Source organism: Trachinotus anak, unplaced genomic scaffold (genome assembly GCF_046630095.1).
Source record: "Trachinotus anak isolate AG129_WGS33_773 ecotype Australia unplaced genomic scaffold, CSIRO_AGI_Tana_v1 ptg000021l, whole genome shotgun sequence".
Lineage (NCBI taxonomy): Eukaryota > Metazoa > Chordata > Actinopteri > Carangiformes > Carangidae > Trachinotus > Trachinotus anak.
The window spans coordinates 21,526,497-21,547,644 of NW_027273872.1; the positions used below are offsets into that span (position 1 = coordinate 21,526,497).

The 21,148-nt window shown below is 43.1% G+C and overlaps 2 protein-coding genes across 2 annotated transcripts; one reads left to right on the plus strand and one right to left on the minus strand.

Annotated features, from left to right (window-relative positions):
• Window positions 1–1,718: 1,718 nt before the first annotated feature.
• LOC139606076 (uncharacterized) lies at window positions 1,719–10,121 on the minus strand. Its single transcript, XM_071458083.1, has 3 exons — window positions 9,795–10,121; window positions 6,940–7,254; window positions 1,719–6,685 (listed from the first exon to the last, which is right to left on the minus strand). The coding sequence occupies exons 1-3, from the start codon at window positions 9,807–9,809 to the stop codon at window positions 3,257–3,259; spliced, it is 3,759 nt and encodes a 1,252-aa protein (XP_071314184.1). The 5' UTR covers window positions 9,810–10,121; the 3' UTR covers window positions 1,719–3,256.
• Window positions 10,122–11,977: 1,856 nt separating this feature from the next.
• Window positions 11,978–16,595, plus strand: LOC139606139 (charged multivesicular body protein 1B2-like). Its single transcript, XM_071458165.1, has 8 exons — window positions 11,978–12,136; window positions 12,473–12,570; window positions 12,687–12,833; window positions 14,091–14,159; window positions 14,256–14,363; window positions 14,490–14,533; window positions 14,915–14,987; window positions 15,800–16,595. The coding sequence occupies exons 1-8, from the start codon at window positions 12,058–12,060 to the stop codon at window positions 15,845–15,847; spliced, it is 666 nt and encodes a 221-aa protein (XP_071314266.1). The 5' UTR covers window positions 11,978–12,057; the 3' UTR covers window positions 15,848–16,595.
• Window positions 16,596–21,148: the final 4,553 nt, after the last annotated feature.

The following is a 21,148-nucleotide window of genomic DNA, read 5'->3' on the forward strand; positions in this document are numbered from 1 at the left end:
GTTTATTTAATGGTGACTATCATATTTTAGAATGACACTTTAGAGGGGCTGGTAATTGACAGACAGTTACAGAGGAATTAATTTGTGCAATAAAATGAAGGGATTCAAAAAAAATGTCTGGAAGTCATAATTATCTGGATTCACACTTGAGTTGGAGCAATGTGTTTCATCGGTTTAGCGTCTACTCACCCCAACTTGATGCTTTTGTTTTCATTTATACGGCAGAGGATGCCATTCCTATGAAAAGATTTGGAAATCTGAGCAAACAAAAAGCCTGACTGTTAAAGCTGCAAAACCTGTGTGATGATTCAAACGGTAGATTATGAGAAGACAGTCAGATCAAATGTATGTGAGAGACAGAAAGAGAGAGGACAGATGTGTGGGTGATGTTCTCCTTTTGTCTGGATGAGTTTGAAAATGTTTGTTGAGGGTGACCGGGTGGGCAGACCATTAGGAAAATTAATGTGCATGTAGCTGTGTGTGTGTGTGCACACTTGTACACGTGTGTGCGTGTGCCCCTGCTCTGACATCACTGCTGCCGTCACTGCAGCCACCTCACAGTGACTCCCTTGTGACTGAGGGCCTGACAACCTCCCACGCGTTCCCCATCAACTCCCCTGCTCCTGCTCCTCCCGCCTCGCTTTATCTATAACCTCACCCTCCCCTCCCCCAACCTCCACCCCCTACTCACTCTCTGTCCTTCGCTTTCTGTCTCCCCCTCAACTCTATTTTCGCATCCATCCATCTCTCTGTCCACTATCTTCCTCCTTTCATTTCACCCACCTCCTTTTTCCTTTTTGTTTTCATCTCTCTCCCCCTCATTTGGTGTGTGGGTCTTCCCTGTTTTCCGTCATGCTCTCTGCGCCCACAATGCTGCCTGTCTCTGTCTCTATGGAAACCTCGAGTGGACAAGAGTGGCTCAGAGGTCTGTGAGACACTGATACAGACCCTATTAGATCACACGCTCTCTTTCTCTCCCAGAGAGCCACATACTTGCAACCTTGTGCACATAAGTGCAGGCAAGCCTATACTGTGAGTAAATAGACGGTGTGTGACCATGCCACTGCCTGCCATCACACAAACCCCTCCCGTCCCCCAGCCCTCCCCCCAATGGCCTATCAGTGGTGTGAAAAAGGAGGAAAGGATGGAGGCAAAAAGGGAGTAAGGAGTGAGCCCTATTCTTTCATTATACTGTGGGTCTCTTCAATTAGTAGGTGGAGAGGGGGACCACCTGATACCGCCTCTGCACATGTATTCCCATCTGAAGCACACACACATATACACACACAAAAAGACACACACATGCACACACACTCCCTGGCCCCCTCCTCTCCTGTCTCACGCCTCACGAACCGTATTCTCCTCACATTTACACATTGTTGAGCCTTCTGTGTTGCGTAGACTGTGCGTCATTCGGGTCCAAACACATCTGAAGGACAGGTGATTTGTGATAAGAGGCCTCACACAGACAGAATTTCGCAGCTTTGGGTCGCTCTCTTGGGCACCATCGTGATTTGACGGTCACGCTTAAGTGGATCATTGCAGAGGGTAATCATGGGGAGGATACGTAAGCTGTACAGCGTGTCATTTTGGGGAATAGTGGAAGGGAGGGTGAATGAGAATGGAGCAAAAAGACAAGAAAACAGTAATGCTGGAATTCTTCTACTCTTTAAAGTCAAGGCTTTGCTGCTTTGAAAGAATTCAGTTTCTCTTGCATCTCAAAGTTTGTTGAGTTTCCTCCTTTATTTTATCAAAATGTACATGAACAAACTACAACAAAGGACTACATTAAAGAAGACATCAAAACAGGCAGCAATAACAGGGGTCAACAACTGAACACACACCCAACCCAGCCCCAAGCCCACCCCATTAACACCCCCAGTGCAGTGAGATAAAGACATGCCAATGATGTCTCACATTTAGGCACTTGATTTCCCTACCGAACCATCTTTGGTCATAGTTGCTGTTCACGGCGTTTAAACTTAGATTCAAAGAGGTTTGAGGTGGATTTGAACTTGTTGATTCTCACTGAGTGAATTAGAGGATGCTGATTCATGCTGAGAGGAGTTCTACAAGTTTAAATGTAATTTCTTCAGTTCAGACAGATCTGTATCTGCCATGTTTAGAGATGACCCAAAGATGGTTATAACCTGACCACCTCCATAGAGTAAACTTTAGCATTAAATAAATCAACACTAGATGGTACAGTACTTCACATGATTACAGAAAAGACTCCACAAGGGAAAGAAATCAAGCACTACATCTTAACACAATTTACCTGAAACAATGCAGTGTATTCGCACACAATATACTGTAATCAATACACTGTACAGTCTATTGCAAAGGCATTGTTGTTGGCATTTTTATGTAGGAACTAACCAGTCTGTTTACCACTGGGTATTATCTTGGAAAGTCTTGCAAAAATAGATCAATTTTTATTAAATTAAAAGCCTTTGCTTTGACTTCGGGGTGTGATCTATATATTTAGCTACTCATGCGTTGTCAAACTTTGTGTGCATACAGTATGTACTGTACGTCCGTTTGTGTTTATGAATATGTGTGCATTTGTGTGTATGTGTTGTGCATGCGTGTGTTTCAATAAAGTACTGTACACACCAGTAGACTTGTCCCTCGGTATTTTTTCTGAATATACCCCCTTCAGTAAAGGAATAACAAAGTTACATTAAACTGTTTAAGAAGCATAGTAGTCACACAGTATTTGGCAGTGAGAGAACAGTCCTAATTTATCCATGCACAATATCAACCACAGGCAAGGTCCACATTCTGAACAAACCCATTAAGAACAACACAGTAAGAACATGAAAAGAGTGTACAACAATTCAAGAACCTGGAAGTGTGTTTGCGTGTGTGTGTGTGTGTCTGTGTCTGTGTGTTTGTATTTGTGTGTGTCCAGGCATGTGTGTGAATGTCAACAGCACAGTTGGTTTCCCAGGGAGACCAAAGGGCTATGACTCATGCAGTGCATACAGCATTTTCTGGAATTTCGACAATATCGGAAGAATTATTATTTTCCCACAAAGCCCAGATAATTACATATAATCATGTTAGGACCTTACAGAGTACTCTGGGAGTTTACTGTAAAAACCCACTCAATCCCACCCCCACAAGTCTATTATAGACCAAACAGTTTATCCCTGGATTATATTTCCATTCTCCAGCTCTTTCTTCATGGCAGAGCACCTTCCCCTTGCTCGACTGTGTCTTATGTGTAATGAAGTGTGTGTTTGTGTGTGTTTTAGACTAGTCCAGTCTGTGTGCTCAGGTGTAAGGGGTAAGGTTGGTAAAGCAGAGTCGATCCCCCTTGGGGTATGTAGTAGCTGCAATAGCTAGGTTCTGCTAGATAGGGGGAACTGTGCTCGGCAAGGTATGGGGCAGGCTGGTAGAAGCATGTCACATGGTCTGTGTTAGGGATAATGTTCTGCTCTCCTAGAACCTTCAGTGCCAGCACTGTGATCATATTCAGCGTCTGACGCCTCTCATGTCCCATCAGACACACTGTGCTGTCATCTACCACTCGACGCAGTGTCATCAGGTACTGGTATTTGCTTCTTTCTTCGCCAATGAAGTGGTTCTTCAAGTAGGACAGGATCTTCCTCTGCTGCTCCTGCACATCAGGAAAATCGATGAAAAAGCGTGAGCACATGTAGCGCTCCAGTGTCTTTATCTGAGTCTCGCTTGCCGGTCGGTAGTCCCTGACCAACAGGTTGCTGTATTTCAACAAGCCACCACCTCGAATCTCCTCAGGGTTCCTGGTAGCAATTAGCCGGTAGCGCAGGTGGTCCATGGCTGCCTCAAAGTCACCATACATGCTCTCTGCTAGGACCTCGACAGCAGGGACCGAGTTAGATGCCCAAGGAACACTGCTCTGTTCAGGCATGTCTATGCTTACCGTAGGGGCCTCTTTGTTCTCTGGCATGGAGCTGGATGCCTCATCGGCTTTTGGAGGGGTAGATTCCCCTGGGCCTCCAGACTGAGAGTGAGGCAGCACGTGTGAGGTGGAGCTCGGGATTGTGATTGGAAAAGAGACTGGCTCTGCAACCCGAGGCAATGACGAGATGTAATCTTGTTCCTTTTCATCCTCCAGCTGTAGGAGAGGAACTTTGGGCTGAGGGGAGGACTCTTCAATTTGTTCCTCACTGCCTGTGTTCAGTATCAAAGGCTCCATGTCTGAAGATACCTGAGGTACAAGGTCCTCTGACTCCACCGGCGGAGTGAGGCAGAGGAGGGGAGGGCTGAGGCAGGGGGACGGTGGGGTAAGACAGAGCGGAGGAGGGCTAAGGCTGAGCATAGGAGGAGTGAGGTAAGGAGGTGAGCTGAGGCAGGATGAGGTAGGGCTGAAACTCAGGGGTGGAGAGCTAAAGCTCGTAGCAAGGCTGATGGTGCTCGGCATTGGAGATGAGAGACAATGAGAGGGAGGGGTAGGACATGGGGGAGGGCTGAGGCTGGGGGGCGAGGGACTGAAGCAAGGAGGGGAGAGACTGAGTATAGGAGGGGTGAGACAGGAAACAGGAGGGGTGACACAGTGGGAAGAGGAGGGTGAACTGAGTGTGGTCTCTTGTGGGCTGTTTGGCTGATTGAACTCCATCTTTTTGGTCCGTTGTTCTCCTTTTTCATCTTCATCGCTGAGCTCAACTCCTGAGGTATGTACAGGTTCTTGGGTGTTTGAGCTGGACGCATCAGTGTGTGAAACTAATGTGTCCACTGAGTCGAGAGGCTCTGATTGTTTGGATGTAGAGGCAGTTTCTCTAGGCGAGACAGTTTCTCTTTGCTCATCCAAAGCCACATGTGTAGATGGTGCCTCTTTTAGGCTCTGAACACTCGTCTCACATGAACCCTCTGTGATTAGCTGAGAGGATGATGGCTCTTGAGGTAAACACATTGGATCCACAGGAGCTGTGGAGACTATATCAGGGGCTGGATCAGGAGCTGAGGTAAGGTCTAGGTTTGAAGCTAGGTCACTGGAAGGGTTGGGTTCAAGCCCAGGGTTCGTTTTAGTGGAGATACTGGTTGTTGGGGTAGTTGTAGGGTCTGAACTGGGAGCAGTTGGGTTGGGGTTAAAGGCTACCTCAGCTTCAGGACTGGGGCAGGGGTTTGGATCTAGACATGGCGCTATGACAGGTTCGTTTTCAGAGACTGGACCGGGGTAAGGACTGGGAGTAACCTTCCTACACATCCTCCGAGGGGGTTTGGGGGATGAGTGTTTGAGCACCACCATGTGAGATAGTCTATCTGAGGCCTTACAAGAGGGAGAAGAGGAGGTCTTTTTGTCAGAAACAAGGCTGGGTGGTGCAGGTAAAATATCCTGAGTATCTGGAGGGCTGACGGTATCAAGTATGTTAGGTGATTTTTCTGAGTTATCTGTGTGTTCTGTGCTGTGCACCTCCTGTGTATCCTGTGTGCCAGTATGAAATGTAAGAGCTGTGGAAGAGGAGGAGCAGGAACAATCAATACCCTGTGTGTTTTCTATGTTTTTTGCTTCTGATGCTAAAATCTCTTCTGCCATTTCACTTATTTCAGTGTCATCTCTCCTCTCTGCTTGTATCTGCTCCACTGTCTCTGTCTCTACTGTTCTTTCATTTGCTAACTGTGTCTCTACCTTAGCATGTGGAGTTGTGATAGTGTCTGGACCAGACACATGCTGTGTTTTATCTTTCTCATTGCTTCTCTGATCCTCACTGAAACACTTAGAGAAGTCTGTTTTATCAGGGTGCTCAGTAGAGTGTGATTCCTCTGCCAGATTTAAAGATTCTGCCTGGGTTTTGTTTGCGTTTTCTGGCAACTTGGACTGTCCCAACTGCTCTGTGAGATCTTTCTGTTCATCAGGGGGTTTTCTGTGGTTAGATGGTTCTTTCTGGACAGAGAGTTCCTTGTGATTTGAATGTGCTGGTTGCTGGCCATCAATGGGCTGGGTTTGCTCTGACTGTTCTACCTTCATTGAGCAGTTGGTGTTGTCCGAGAGCTCTGGCTCATGCCTGAGTTCAATCTGAGTTGGTGTTTCACTTTTCTCAGAGGTTTGTTTATTTTCTGACAAAAGGTTTAGAGATGTCTGGTCAGAGATGTCTGGCTCATTTAAGTTTTCTCTGCGTTCAGACACTTCTTTCAGCTCTGCAGGTGTTTTCTCTTTGTTGTCTTTTTCCACTTTGGACTCTGTCGTCTGGATTGAATGTTCAGTTTGTTGTGAGAGGTCTGTCTGTGACCCCTTTTCATGCACCTCATCTCTCTGCTGTGTCTGACTGATCTGTGTTTCCTCTTTGCTGGATAAGTCTCTACCAGTTTCCCTCTCTGTTTCTGGAGCAGTGGCCTGTTTAATCAGAGAGGGAGAGTCTTTATTCTGATTCTCTGCAGGCTGCTCCTTAAGATCAACGGTATTACTTTTGTGCTGTGACTCTTGCTGCATGTAGGACTCCAGGAGACGATCCAGAATGATCTGGAAGGAGTCAACACTGAACTCAAACTGCCTCCTCAACGCGCTCACAAATTTGAGCTCCAGATTTTTGCCACTGTTGTTGGAGAGGGAGATGAGGCTCCAGCGGTCATGTTCATTGAAGACCTTAACCATTTTCTGGACGTAGGCCTCCTTCATTGTCGCGCTGCTGATCCGCTCCCTGTTGACCCCGGCAGGTAGGCAGTCCAACAAGCAGCCCAGCACTGACTCTTTGATTACCTGGGGGAAGAAGAGGTCAACAGCATGACAGCTACAACTAATGACTGCAATTTAAATGCAATTTTGCTTCTATTGTTGAACTGAACATTGTGATACTCTAGTGGCTTTTTTTCTGTATAATGAGGTAAAAAAATGATATCATGGATAATGAAGCAGAATGAATGCTGGTTAATGCTGGGGATTGATCCCCGGTGCTCACCTCTTATTACACTGACCTGCTTCCTTTTTATAACTAAGCAGTGCACTAGTCATACCTGGAACTCCTCCTGACTGGGCAGCTCCACTCCAAAGATAATATCCAGGTCCTTGTAGCTCGTTCCGTTGTCTCGGACGAGGACGTGGCTGGCCGTGGAGCCGTTCAGACGAACATCTCTTACAGTGATTCCCTGCTTCTGTAGCCTGGCCCGCACAGCTATGATGATGTCTCGAGGGCGCAGCTCCAACGTGGGAAAGTTCCCACGCCCGTGGATTGGAACCACCTCTGACAGAACCTGATGGAGAACCTCCACTTGCTCAGCATTCAGGCTGTGGAACCGCTGGCTGGATTTGGCTTCAGACATGCTGCTGCCCTGAAGGGAGGGAAGGAGAGAGAGTTTATTACAACTCACCAGCAAATTGTGCTATGTGTTTAACTCTCTCACTCTCTCTGTCTCTCACACAAACACACACACTTAGCACTCGCTCTCACTCCCTGCCAGTCTGCTGTCTGTAAGTCACAGTTTGGCTGACAGCTTTTCCACAATGCTAATGTAACTGCTGTGTTGACAAGCTGACACATGGAGCAAACCATGTAGATGTGCTCCGCATAAATATTCTTGCACTGCCTAACCAGATCGCAACAAATTAAGAGGTTTTTGTTTGCAATCACATCTTCTGAAACACATTACAGTATTTACTAGCCAAGACTTATATCACACTCTTGTATTTACATTCATCGTACACCTCAGGGTCCAGTCCAGCTCTTTTGTACAGAACAATAAAAATGCACTTTTAACAATTATTGTGTAAGATAAAAATAATAATAAAAACAAGGAGATGTTAAGCCAGTCTAAATCTTTGTTTATTGATTGTTTCCACCAGAGGAGCAAGGGTTAAGCTGAATGAGTCATCGCCAGCAGACTGCATTAATCACACCAACGTCACTAATTAAAGACACACATCTGTTTTTGTGTCCGTGTGTGCAGCACATGATGTGTATATAGATTACAAACAATGACTCCCTCACACCTTCATGTGAGCACACACAAGCTTTTATGTAACACATTTTGTAAATTGTAACACAAATTGGAACAAAGTGGGATTTAATACTAGTCATAATTATTTTTGTTTGGCTTTCACACGTGTGATCTTCCTGGCAGTTACACACAGAGCCTTTGTATCTAGACTCCATCAATCAATCTCTACCTACTAGACTCATTTTTTAATAAACCGAACAACGTTTTCCTAAGTCAGTCAGAGGAGTCCCTGTTAAGTGATTGAGTATGTGTCTGTGGGCGCATGTCAAAGTGTTTCAGGGAGTGAGTGCTTGTGTTTGAGTGCAACTGTGGTTCATAGCAGCCCATTATGATCTATTGTTTGCTTTAATCAATAGTTGTCACTCAGTGCTACAGCAGAATGCCGCTGATTGCTATGATTTGTCAATACCAGCAGGGTAAACATTGGGATACTAATGAGCAGTAATGGGATGCTCTTTGATAGCAGTTTGTCAGACATCAGAGGGCTATAGTCTGTAACAACCACAAACAATCTATTATAGGAAGTGTTTATAAAATGTTCAAATCCATGTTGCACACACGTCAGCAAATGGCACTTTACTCTACAGCATCTGTAAAGCTACAAAACAACATCTCTGCTCATTCAAAAACAGCAGAGAAGTTGGGTCTGAGAACACAAAGCTACTAAAAAACTGTGGTGGATGAGACATCTGTCTGTACCCGACTTTAACTAGGTGAACTTCAGCTTGCAGAAAATAGCAATCATACATCCAGAAGTGACAAATAAGGTTCCAGATGTTGACAATGGATATATACACAGTGAAACAAAGTGTTGAGGAGGCAGAGAGGCACTGCGGGACTGTTTTCCAGCTGGCCCGTGTATCCCCCCCTCCCCTTTCGCACTCTTCTGCAAACTTGCAGCCTGAGTGACTCATCCAGGCGTATCGGCTCAGCTCACACATAATCTATGGCCACTGAAAACCCAACAAATACAAGAATCTCTTAGACGCTGAACTAAATCTAAAACAAACGCAAACAATAATGCTCCTGTCTCTGATATAAACTCTGTAAAGTAGCACACAGGAAATCAAACAATTCTGTCCTGTGTGTACAGCTATTCTGTCCTATGTGTGGAAAACATTAGACCACCAGAGTAGCCCTATGTGTCCCTAACCTTTTAAAATTATACTGTGTACTTGCATTTATCTAAATATGCTTATTTTTTCTCTGCCATTCACTTAAACAGTGATGATACCATACATTATGGTTAATGCTACAACCAATACATAATGTTATACCATACATTATGGTTAGTTGCTGTTACCCAGTGAAAGGTAATTGCAATGTCTACTGACCATATATTATGTGTGTGTGTGTGTGTATTATATATATAAATATATATATATATATATATATATATATATAGAGAGAGAGAGAGAGAGAGAGAGAGAGAGATAGATAGATATAGATATATAGATCATATATATATATAATCATATTATATATAGATATATAGATATATATATAATCTTTAAAATGCTACCTCAAAACTTCTTCCCTGAAAATTTTCTGAAATGAGTGGGAATTGTATCTCTAGGAAATAACCACCAGCTGGAGGTTATAATTTACAGTTTCACACTCCATCACTACCTGTGATTTACTGGACATGATCCACAGCCCTGCTGAGTTTCACTCTGCCCTGCTGCGCCTCGCTCTACCCGGCTACTCACGCACTCACTCACACCTGAGATGGCAGGCGGATGCAGTTGACCACAGTTAAGTACCCGGCGGGAGAAAGGCAGTAGTAGTTCTGAGTCCCGGGTTTAAACCCGGGACCAGACGCCGGTATATGTGCTCCATGCAGCCGCACAGAAGTGAAGGATTGAACTTCTTACCTGTTGCTGTGGCATCTGAAGGAGCGACCGGCTCCCGGCTCGGCAGCGGAATCAAACCTAAAGTATCCGCCGACCTTCAGGTTCGCAGAGCCTGCGACTCTCGTCCGTGGGTTCGTCCTCACCCACTCGGGTCTGACTCGGGTCTGACGCGTCTCTTCGGAGGCACACGGGGCTGCAGACTGTGCGCGAGTTCATCCGGGCGCTGTCCGGGAGGCGCGTGGTGCTGAAATGAGTCCTCGCGCTCTTGTTTTCTCCTCCGACCGCCCGGAGCGTAACGCAGTTTCCATGGCGACCTGCCGTCATTCAGCTCTGACTGGGGAGTGTGTGTGTGTGTGTGTGTGTGTGTGTGTGTGTGTGTGTGTGTACTTGTGCTTGCTACATAGTAAGGACCAAAATAAGTATTTTACTAACAGAGTGAGGACATTTTGGGAAAGTGAGGACATTGTGGCCGGTCCTCACTTTTTGAGACACCTTCAAATCACATGTTGAGGGTTAAGACTTGGTTTTAGAGTCATGGTTAGAATTAGGTTTAGGTTTAGGTTTAGGTTTAGGTTTAGGTTTAGGTTAGGGAATGCATTATGTCAATGAGTGTCCTCACAAAGATAGAAGTACAAGTATGATTGTGCGTGTGTGTGTACATAAGCCCGCAACAATGATGGCGGGGCTGTGTGTCGGGGTGGGGGCACCGGGGGGCGGTAACAGGTGTCAGAGATAACTGGAGTGAGTGTGGCAGCTCCATGTTTGTCTGCCTTTAAAATAAAAGTTGAGCTAAATGAAGAATGGAGAGAGGAAACCTTCAGCTACAGCCTCTGCACCGTGAAGCATGAATGGCTGCCTGACAGCGCAGATCCCGGTGGCTCTCACAACCTCGGTGAGCCCACTGAGTCCCAGGCTCCTCGCTGGGGGCCTGCTCCGGTGAGCTGGCCGGGCTGAAATCACAGCGTCACCTCAAATGTCCCCCTCTGAGCCAGGACTCCTCTGCTCGGGTTATGCAGCTACAGCTCGAGCCTCAGGAAACATCCTCAGAGGACCCTGCCACTAATCAGTCGGCTGAACATGTGTGCTAGTCTTGGGGAACATTTCTGAAACACCACTCATTCACCTCCTCACTCAGACACGCATCTGGTGCTGTGGCCATCAGCAGACACACGGTATGAGTCATCCACCCCCACCCCCCCGACCCCGCCGTTAATCCCCCCAGCCCCATCCAGCTGCCCGGCGCACACAGATACCAGAGTCCTTCTCTTTCTGGACATTGATCCGTTTCCCTTCCCCCCCGCTGCAGTTTCTCGCCGTCTGATCCATCTCTCCAACCCCAACCAGCCCAAAGCCCTCTATGTTCCGGTTCGTGTTCCGGTTCGTGTCCCCGGTCAGCTCGCGCCCCGGTCCGGACCAAGGTCACAGATGTCACACACTCGTTAATGCATCAGAAATAAAAGTGGAAGGAACATGATTGAAAGCGTGAAGGTAAACAACGACGGTTCTGTAGAAAAGGTCAATTTACTCCTTCACAAAAAAAAAAAAAACCCGCACAAATGACGTCATCAGACGTGTGCCGCGACCCGCAGATACCGGGTACGAACTATTTATAGCCCGGATGGAACTCGTCTGCTCTGGACACGCGCGCCCGTCCGTTTCTCAAACGGTCATGACGTAGGAGGCGCGAGCACGCCATGCAAAGTCGTGACCATGTGACGACGATGACACGTAACCGTCAGCGTCCGAGTGTCTCCGACGGCGTCCAAAGATGAAGACGAATCAAGATGGTTCAGAAATCGTTTTCCAAAAGCAATCTACCGGTCCCAGCCATGTTCCAGCAGGGACGAGAAAATAACGCCACACATCGACCACGCATCGTCTAATATTAGGCCATTAATTAATAATATAATACACTATGCAAAATCTGCAAAAATATTAAGAAAAATTCTGTAATAGTCGGTATTATATCACGTCACTGTTCTGCGCGTGCGTTGTATGAGTTGATTTGCTGTTTAAAATGTTTTTTTCTTACCTGAATAAATGACCAAAGGTTCCCTGAAGTGAAAAGAAAATACACACATATATATATATATATATGTATAAATATTCCAAGAATTGCAAGACAGTCGGTTTGATTACAAGCCAAATGCCAAGCTGCCACCCTGTCAACTGAATTCAAGCAAATGCGGAAGTACGCACAAGTGAAGCATCTCGCCTCGCTACAGTGGCGAATGTAGCCTGAAAAATCAAAACAAACTACTCTGGGAAATAAGCGAATGACTGAATGCTCTCTGTATCTGTAACTACACAGCCCGCTGAGTATTTGTCTCAGAAAGAGACCTGCATCATGTCGAATATGGAGAGTATCCTTTCCTGTGGCGTCTAAAGTGCATAACGGTGGATGGCAGTAACAGTAGCTAGCCAAATTATTTGGTAGCTAATACCATCATGCAGTAGCTTGTAACTTTTGCTCTGTCATTCACCGATGAAGGAAAGGAGGGACTTGTTAGCTAGTCCACCTAATAAATGCGACAGTTCTTGGTTAAATTTTAACTTGTTCAGGAAGAACAATTGGTCTCGCTTGCACTGAGTTGGGTTGAATTAGCTGAATGTCTTTAGCTGCTTATATTTAGTGAACATCATTATGATGCTAATTTATACAATTACTAACATAAACCATCCCTTGACAAGTCGCACAGAACACTTGTTCAACCTCAAGTTTGCTGCCAAGGAGCTGCAACGCAACTCAAAGAAATGTGACAAAGAGGAAAAGTCAGAAAAAGCTAAAGTGAAGCAGGTTGGCATGTAAAATTGGGGATTTACCAGATGCCAGGATCCAGGGACAAGCGTGGCTACAGTATAGCAACCATCTGTATTGTATGTCTATGTGCTCTTCTTTCCTTTGTCTCTCAGGCTGTTCAGAAGGGTAATGTGGAGGCGGCCAGGATCCATGCAGAGAATGCCATCCGCCAGAAGCATCAGTCCATTAACTTCTTGAGGATGAGTGCCCGTGTGGATGCTGTGGCGTCCAGGGTCCAGACTGCTGTCACTATGAACCAGGTCAGGATTCCAGGTCAATGGTTTGTAGAGGACTTTCTGGTGTTACATGAAGCAGATAAATGAGAACCAGGGAAAAACATACCAAGCCTATTCAATGCAGTCACACATATATTTTTCATAATAATAATGATAGTTCTATCATGTCTCCTAGAGTAAGGTTGTATATTACACTTATTACCACCAGTGAGGCATTTCTTACCCTAGATTGTGATAGTACAACAAGATGAATGGAAATGAGAGTGGTAGATCAACAAAAGCACCTAACTGAATTCAAAGCGGGGATGCTGCAGTTCATTGTAGGAGCTCACTCGTACAATGTAATTTCTGCTTAACAGCAAACCCTAGTAGCCATGCACTTTACTGAGCCACTTGCCTCCTGCCTCCTCGGTGAATATCCCAAGAACAGCTCCCTGTATTTACTGACAGTGATGCAGAAATGACATGGCTTTATGTAGTATTTATACTAGTATCATAAATATTGGTATGCTTGTTGACCAGATATGTCTGTGTATGCAGTTTATCAAGGTGTATATTTTGAACACTACATCTTAATTCAGAAGGTGAAGAGCTAGAGTGTAACCTTTTCAGGGCAGAAAGTCCAATGTTGTATTTCACTCTGGTAAAGGTCCTATACAAATGTGACAGAGGGAGTGAGAGTGTGAGTGAGCAAAAAGCCTAGCAGATCTGCAAACAAAAAGATAACCAATTACACAGTGTCATTATATGCGCTTCAGATTTTATGTTATTATCTTCTGGCTTTTATAAGAACGATAGCCTCTTTTAAATTGCTTTAATTCAGCTTCCCTGTGGGACGGGCATCATTTCATAAAATAGATCCTAATAGTGACTATAGAAATTGAAGCACAGTGTGAGACGGTATAGCAGAAAAACACTTCTTAGAACCTCTTTATGTTGTTGTAATACTGCAGCCCATCTCATAAAAACATTAACACAATAGCATTAATAATGAGCCCATTTACTGTAACTTTGTCAACTATTGGTAGGCTGGTTTTGAAAAGATTAATCTTTTCAGCGTCATCTTGGGGTAGTCATGACAAAGTATCTGGTTAAAAAGCTAAAAGTGACACCTAGTGGGAGTATAAGGATACAGCACTTTAAGTTTTGCCTTGTCAACAGCCCTCTCACAGTCTGAGTTTAAATACCCTGAGTCTGGTTTGAATCATGAGAATTCAGACCAGTAAAACAAGAGAAGACTACAGAAGCTTCAGCTCTTTAATTTACGTGTTTTTTGGACAGGTGTCTAAATCCATGTCTGGGGTGGTCAAGAGTATGGATGCTACACTGAAAAGCATGAACCTGGAGAAGGTAAAAGAAGTTAACTCTTACACAAACAAAGTCACAGACAATGCGTTTGTTAAGATTTTTCATCACTTTGTTTTCTGCATCCTTATTCCTCTCCAGATCTCTGCATTAATGGACAAGTTTGAAAACCAATTTGAAACCCTTGACGTGCAGACAGCTCAGATGGAAGACACAATGGGCAACACCACGACTCTGACAACACCTCAGGTAACAAGTACCCTTCTACCACAACACCAGAAACCCTCTGTGCTTCTGCTGATTCTTGTGAGGACACCAATGCCTCAGAAATAACTCAAACATTGAATCCTTTTGAAATTCCTGTTTGCTGTTTAGAACGAGGTGGATATGCTGTTGCACGAGATGGCTGATGAAGCAGGGTGAGTGCGGCTGAATCTCCAAACAATTAGAACACATAGAAAATAATAATGATAGTAGCAAAGGAGAAACATCAATGCAGTGAATTAAAAAAATAAAAACGTGTATCTTGTTGTTGAATGTTGAAATAACTAACTAAACTAAAAAAGAGACAGAATAAATTGTACTAAAAGCTTTATTAAATGACTCTCATTTAAAACTACTGGAAAGTACCACTTCCACTGTTTACAAGGTTCCCTTGTAATACAAAAAGGCCATTAGGAATAATGTTACAATTTTAAAGAGGCTGTGTTGCAAGGTCAGAGTAACATTAATATTCCCAATTTTGATGATTTAGCCAAGCAGATGTAATAGTAAAACTGTCCCTGTGTTTGTTTTTTTAGTTTGGATCTTAACCTGGTGCTTCCCTCAGGCCAGACTTCCTCACTGGCCTCATCTGTGGCATCAACAGAGCAGGTAACACATCCACTCTTGTCATTATACTTTTGCTATTTTGTTGGTGTTTTACATCCCGGAACAGAATTCACACATTTACCTCGATCGTCTTTGCTAGTCTCATCGGATCACATGAATTACTGTCACCAAAATCGCTAATTTAAAGTGAAGCTCCACAGAAACATTTGTAGTTGAAACAGTGGCTGTGGTCAGCTTGAATTATGTAAAGTGTGTAGGTTGCAAAAGTAAAGTATTTACAATGAACAATGAAATGTTGGATCACCACAGAAACTTCTCTAAACACCGCTGCAGCTCAACACAGCTTCCTCTGGAGCCACGTGGAGATTTGATAGCATGACACAAACAAATAAACTTTGCCACGTTTTACCAGAACAATGACTCTGTGGGTCATGGTGGTCATACAAATGACGACGGAGAAGTGGATTATGTGGCAGGGAATGTTTGACTTGTTCCTAAAGATGTTTTGAAACATTTTCCATCATGACAACTCACAACTGGAATTCAGCGTAACCAACACAATTCAAGCTGGCCACTGTTCATTTTTAGGAACAGAGCTACAAACCTTTTGCAGCCAACATAAGGGTGAAGTGCAATCTCTAGAGCTGCCTCATTGACAGTTTTTTTTGTATATAAACCTGGCAGGGTTTCTTAAAATAGGATTTTCCAGTTTATAGGCACTAAAACTATACTGCAAGAAAGATTTTTGTGGTTTTAAAAAACAGACTCACTTTAGTAGGAAAATGTTTTGGACTGTTTTAGGCTGTATTTTATCTTTACTGATTCACCTGTGTTGTGTTTTGTGTTGCCATCAGGATGAGCTCTCCCAGAGGCTGTCTAGACTGAGAGACCAGGTGTCATAGTGATGCAGAAAATAACATGATCAGGAGGAGGGAGAAGAGCAAGAGAAGCAAGAAGAGACAGGGAGTGAACAGAGTAAAAGAAAAAGTGGAGAATAAATGAAAAAGGTGCAATGTGCCTGCAAGCTCTGTGCCCTCCTTTGTGCTCCAGGTTTGTTTCTCTTGTGAGGAATGAAGGAGTCGCCTCATAGCAGAGATGAATTGTAGCATGAGAGGTTTTGTTTACAGTCCTTGTATTAACTGCATCACTTCATAACAATATTCATTTGCACGCTTATATTTAACATTTATCTATTATTATTTATTAGTGCAGCCATAGGACATCACTGTTACATGTTTCTTTATAGTTGTAATTGCAATTATAATAACTAATACCTCATACCAAATAGGTTATATACACTATGTATAAAATGCAAAGAGAAATATATTTATTTATTTATGTATGTATTTATTTATTTATTTAATGGATGTTGCTAAGGGCATGTTTTATGTCTTTCCTGCATGACTGGAGATGTGAAAACTTCTGGTATGTCTCTGTTTTGTGCTCCCAGTTTTGGCTGTATTGTAATGACCCAAATTTATTTCAATTTTTTTATATTTCACCCAAAGAGAGGTCACACAGTAAATGTTTGCCTTAAGTATGCTTCGGATGCAGCTGGATTATTACTGATTTTCTTCATGTAGCGGTAACCACTGTAGTGGATCACCATGCACTTATATTAAAAGAGTTTTTAACATGTTTGACTTGTCACATTTTTGTCGTTTTATGGCTGTGTTTTAGTTGAAGTTTCCACCTCCACATGCCTCTGAGTCCCTCCTTTTTCCATCTCACCCCTCCTCTTTCTCCCCTCCAACAGGGAACAGATGAGAGGTCAAAGGTGTCACCTGTAGAGGAAGCAGCCCTCTGCCGCTCGCATGCCAGTGTCTTATTACACACATACACACACACACGCACACACACACACACAGTTCACCATATCCCATGGGTAAGTGAGTCTCAGCTGGGAGCCATTACAGGTGCTGTCTAAGCACACACAAATATCTATACATGAACACACCTGCAACCCCTGTAGCTGATGGGAGTCCCCCAGAGTGACACTCAGCGGCCTCTGACCCTTTTTGTGTCCTTCCTAATCATCATCAGCACACACTTAACTACATTCACAATCATCATCAGTGGCCCCAGACTGACACAAGTCTGTATTTTGCCTATTACTGGACACTTTGATGAGTGAGTTGTCTGCAGTGTGTTTGAGCACGCGCACGCTTCTTGACCTCACTGATCCAGCAGCTGTCAGTCATTTCTGCCAGGAGTTGGATCACATGAAATTAAAATTCCACATCCCTCTGCTAAGTTAAGGTAACATTTTTTCTTTAAATCTATTTATAGTCCTCAGTGGCCATCTCCTCTCTTTAACATGATTAAAGCTGGGAGAGTCTGTCATGTCCTATTTTTCTCTCTGCTGCGTGCATCCTGACATATGTGCAGGGATTTTTCCTCCAGATGTGCATGAGACAGCTCCTGTATGAGCGCTGCTCTGGGGGAAACCTGTGTTTGTATACGTGTGTGTGTCAGGTGTTGATACCCAGTTGTTCTTCCCTCCAGTGCCGTCAACACCTCCTCGGTCTGGTTCCTAGAGGAGTGGTACTTGCTGACAGGCAGGGATCCGGTGGGCCGGTGGTCCTGTCCCCTTGGCCAACCTGTCTGCTTCTGCACAGGAGGGGAGAGCAGCTCGGAGCCACACACATGCTGGCTCAGTGAAAAAGCCTTAATTGCAACAATGGGGACTGGTTGGACTTCTACATGATTCACACACAGGATATGATGCAGTATGTCCAGACAGTCATAAGCAGGAATCAGCAGGAAAGGCTACATGCAGCTAAAGCCTAATTTTTTATCTAGAGAATAAAATTTTAAAAAAATACTAATTTACTGGCCCATTACATCAAGACCATTTCATCAGAATTTCTCAGACCTTTCCTGGAAAGAAGAACAATTTAATATTGTACTAAAAGGGTAAAAGAGTCAGCATTCAGCAGGAACACTTGCATAACACAGAGTCATTTAGTCATTGCACAGAAGGTCAACATGAAATGCAAAAAAAAAGAAAGAAATTTAATTGAATTAAATTGGTCTGCAGATAAGTACATATAATAACTATATAATTAAGATATATATATATATATATATATATATATATATATATATATGATAATAAGCAGATAATGAATTATTTTCTTTCATTTACGACTGAAACAATTGATCATTTTATCAATTATATGATCAGTAGCAAATATTTTGATAAATGATTATTGTTTCAGTAATTTTTCAAGAAAATTGTGAAAAGAAAATGGGTTTCTTTGGGCTCTGGGTTGTTGTGATAGGCATTTTTTTATATTTGTTTAAACGTTGCATAGATTAACTGATTAATACATTGATAACAAAATGATATGCAGATAAATAAAAATTTTAAATTGTTGTTAGTTGCAGCCCTACTTGTGTTTGAAGGGAGCAGTTCTCTCTAAGGATGTTCCCATTTTCCTGATACAACCTACTGCACCGTTCTTTCCAGGAAACTTCCTGGGAAATTATCTTAAAAAAAAGTATAGGAAGTAAGTAAAGTAAAGCATGCATTATAGCTTTAAGTGTCAGTCTTCTAAAAGTGAGAAAATCAAACACTGGAAAGAATTATATATATGGTGCATATTATGTTTCATATGTTTTTGTTGTTTGTATTATGTGAGGTATACTTTTAGAGTTGTTTTTTGGTCACAGTGTATCATTACCTCTGACTGTAGACAGTAAAGAGACTCATCATCTTTTTAACAAGGTATTTTTTTGATGATAAAGTTTAATATAGTAAAATGGTACAGGCTCCTTTTCTTTCCTCTCCTTGTCTTCCTTCACCCTCTCAGCCTCCCGTTTGAAATATTCAATTACTATCCGTGAAGGGTCAGGTCAAACACAGGAAGCCAAGCTGATTGGTTCTACTCAAATATCGATGGGCATGTGTGACCAATCGCTGCTGCCCTGGGCTTTCCCCAGTCTCCCTTTGCTGCTGCTGCTGTTGCTGTGTGTGTGAGTGTGTGTGTGTGTATGTGTGTGTGTGTGTGTCTAATCGTTCCAGCCAAAGGCTTTCCCCAGTTTCCACTCACCTCTTGACCATTGCTTCCTGTCAGATGTGTTAACGCTGCTTTTAATCAGTTTTACTGTCTCATGCACACACATACACACACGCGCCAATACAGCTGGCCCTATCCATCCCTGCTCTCCTGAGCACGCTTCATTAAGATTCAACCAATCCCCTACTTGCACCCTCACAACCTCTTGTCACACACACACACAAATATGCACCTGATCCTACCACCCCTCTCCTCACCCTGTTAACCCCCCTCTACTTGACCCTCGCCTCACCCCATCACCCACCCTGATATCTTTTACAGTGAAACAACCCGTGAACATGGACATGTAGCCTGGTCTTAAACTCTTTCTTGAGACTGTCTGCCAGTCTTTGTGTCTACACTGCATCAGACTGTACAATCCTTCATCCTTTTATGTTAAAGTCAATCACCTCAAACAGGGAACTGTTGCTTCAGGCCAAATCTAACAAATTAGTTAACTAATTTATCCCAAATGCTGCAAAACTGTGAAAAATTTAAAGCCTTTTATTTTTTCTGGTTTGCCTCTATTCAGTACTCTTTTTATCTGAGTTAGCATGGCTAAAAACATTTATTTCAATAGCAATGAATAGCATGAAATTTGGCACAGATATTCATATTCCCCTCAAAGTGTTCTCTCAAGTTTTAATGCAACACCATCACTTGGTCAAGGTTTTATTTACCCACTACTTTTACTATTTTTATCAACAAATGTTACCATGCTAAACTAAGATGGCGAATGGTAAACATTATGGCTGCTTAGCTTTTTAACAATGCCATTGTGAGAAATGAAAAGGTTACTATCCTAAAACCATAAAAATAGATTTATCCAATCAGACTTTTTTTCTATTTTCTATAGACAAAGAAAGTGATAGCTGTGTGTTAGGTTAGAAATTAACAGGTGAATTAACCATTCACATTTTGATTAATAGTGGGTGGGACCAAAATTTGTTCCCCTAAGCCTTCCTGATGGCTCAAATTGCGGCACGCAAGGGGGAATTTGTCACTGCTTTTCAAATAGGTGCTCTTGTTGTCTTCACGTGACCTGTCTGGGGTGAAATCTCTACTGAGTATTCAAGGGACATTTCCAATTTGTAGGGTGAAAACTAAAGAAAACAAGCAAACCCATGAAAAAACGTTTTCATGTTGGAAGAAGGGAAGAAGTGCCTTGGAATATGTTGGAATATGTAGCATGCAGGAAACAGTAAAACATATAATTATTTATTGTCCTGGGTATCAGCAAGACAGATTCTGAAATACAGACTGGAAAAAGGTTGTATCAAACCTGAGCTAAAAGAATTGGTACAACTGAGCTCATAGCATGTGGCGTTTAGGCCATTTCACTAGATGGTGGCACCTAAAATCTGTGTGCCAACTGCCAAAAAAAAAAACAACAACAACAGAAGAAGAAGTTGTTGCTAAAAAAAAGGAAAAAGAAGAAGTTGTTGCCAAACCCTTTTGAAGCTTTTGATCTATGGTCTCCTACTAACTAAAGAAATATAAATAATTGAGGAATAAACAGACAATCGGACTTCATGACATCTTGAAAGGTGGGGAGTGCCAAGATTTCGCCGTCTTGTTGGTTTATGATGCCGATAAATCTGAATTAATTATATTTTTGCACTCATAGTTACTGCACAATTAACTACATGATTGAACTACGGAGAATTTATCAGGCTAATGATGTGTGTCAACGTTGACAAATGTTTAACATGTGTATCCTATACATGTTGCCATGCTGCTTTGCACAAGCTTTTAAAGTCTCCGCCAGTGACCAGGTGGGTTTTTAAAAGGGCGTAGTCCTCTCAGTTGTATTTTGCTCCCCCAGTTTAAACTTAATGTAGTAAAATAACAAAAGTCACAAATTTATTGGCTGAGAGAGCACATTCTCTGTTTGGGTTGTGGAACAAAGTAGAGACCTTCGTGGTCAAAAAATAAAGTTGGAAGTGCGAAAAAACTGCAGATCCTCCAATGGTCACTTGAAACTGGCTCCAAAAGCAGATCAATCCCCACAGACTCCCATGATAAATGCCCAGCTTTACAGCAGAAATAAATATTACACATATATACATTTGTACAGCCTGTTACAAAAAAATTTGATCTGTAAATTCAATCCCCCCCTTCATCACAACTGTATGGGGTTTA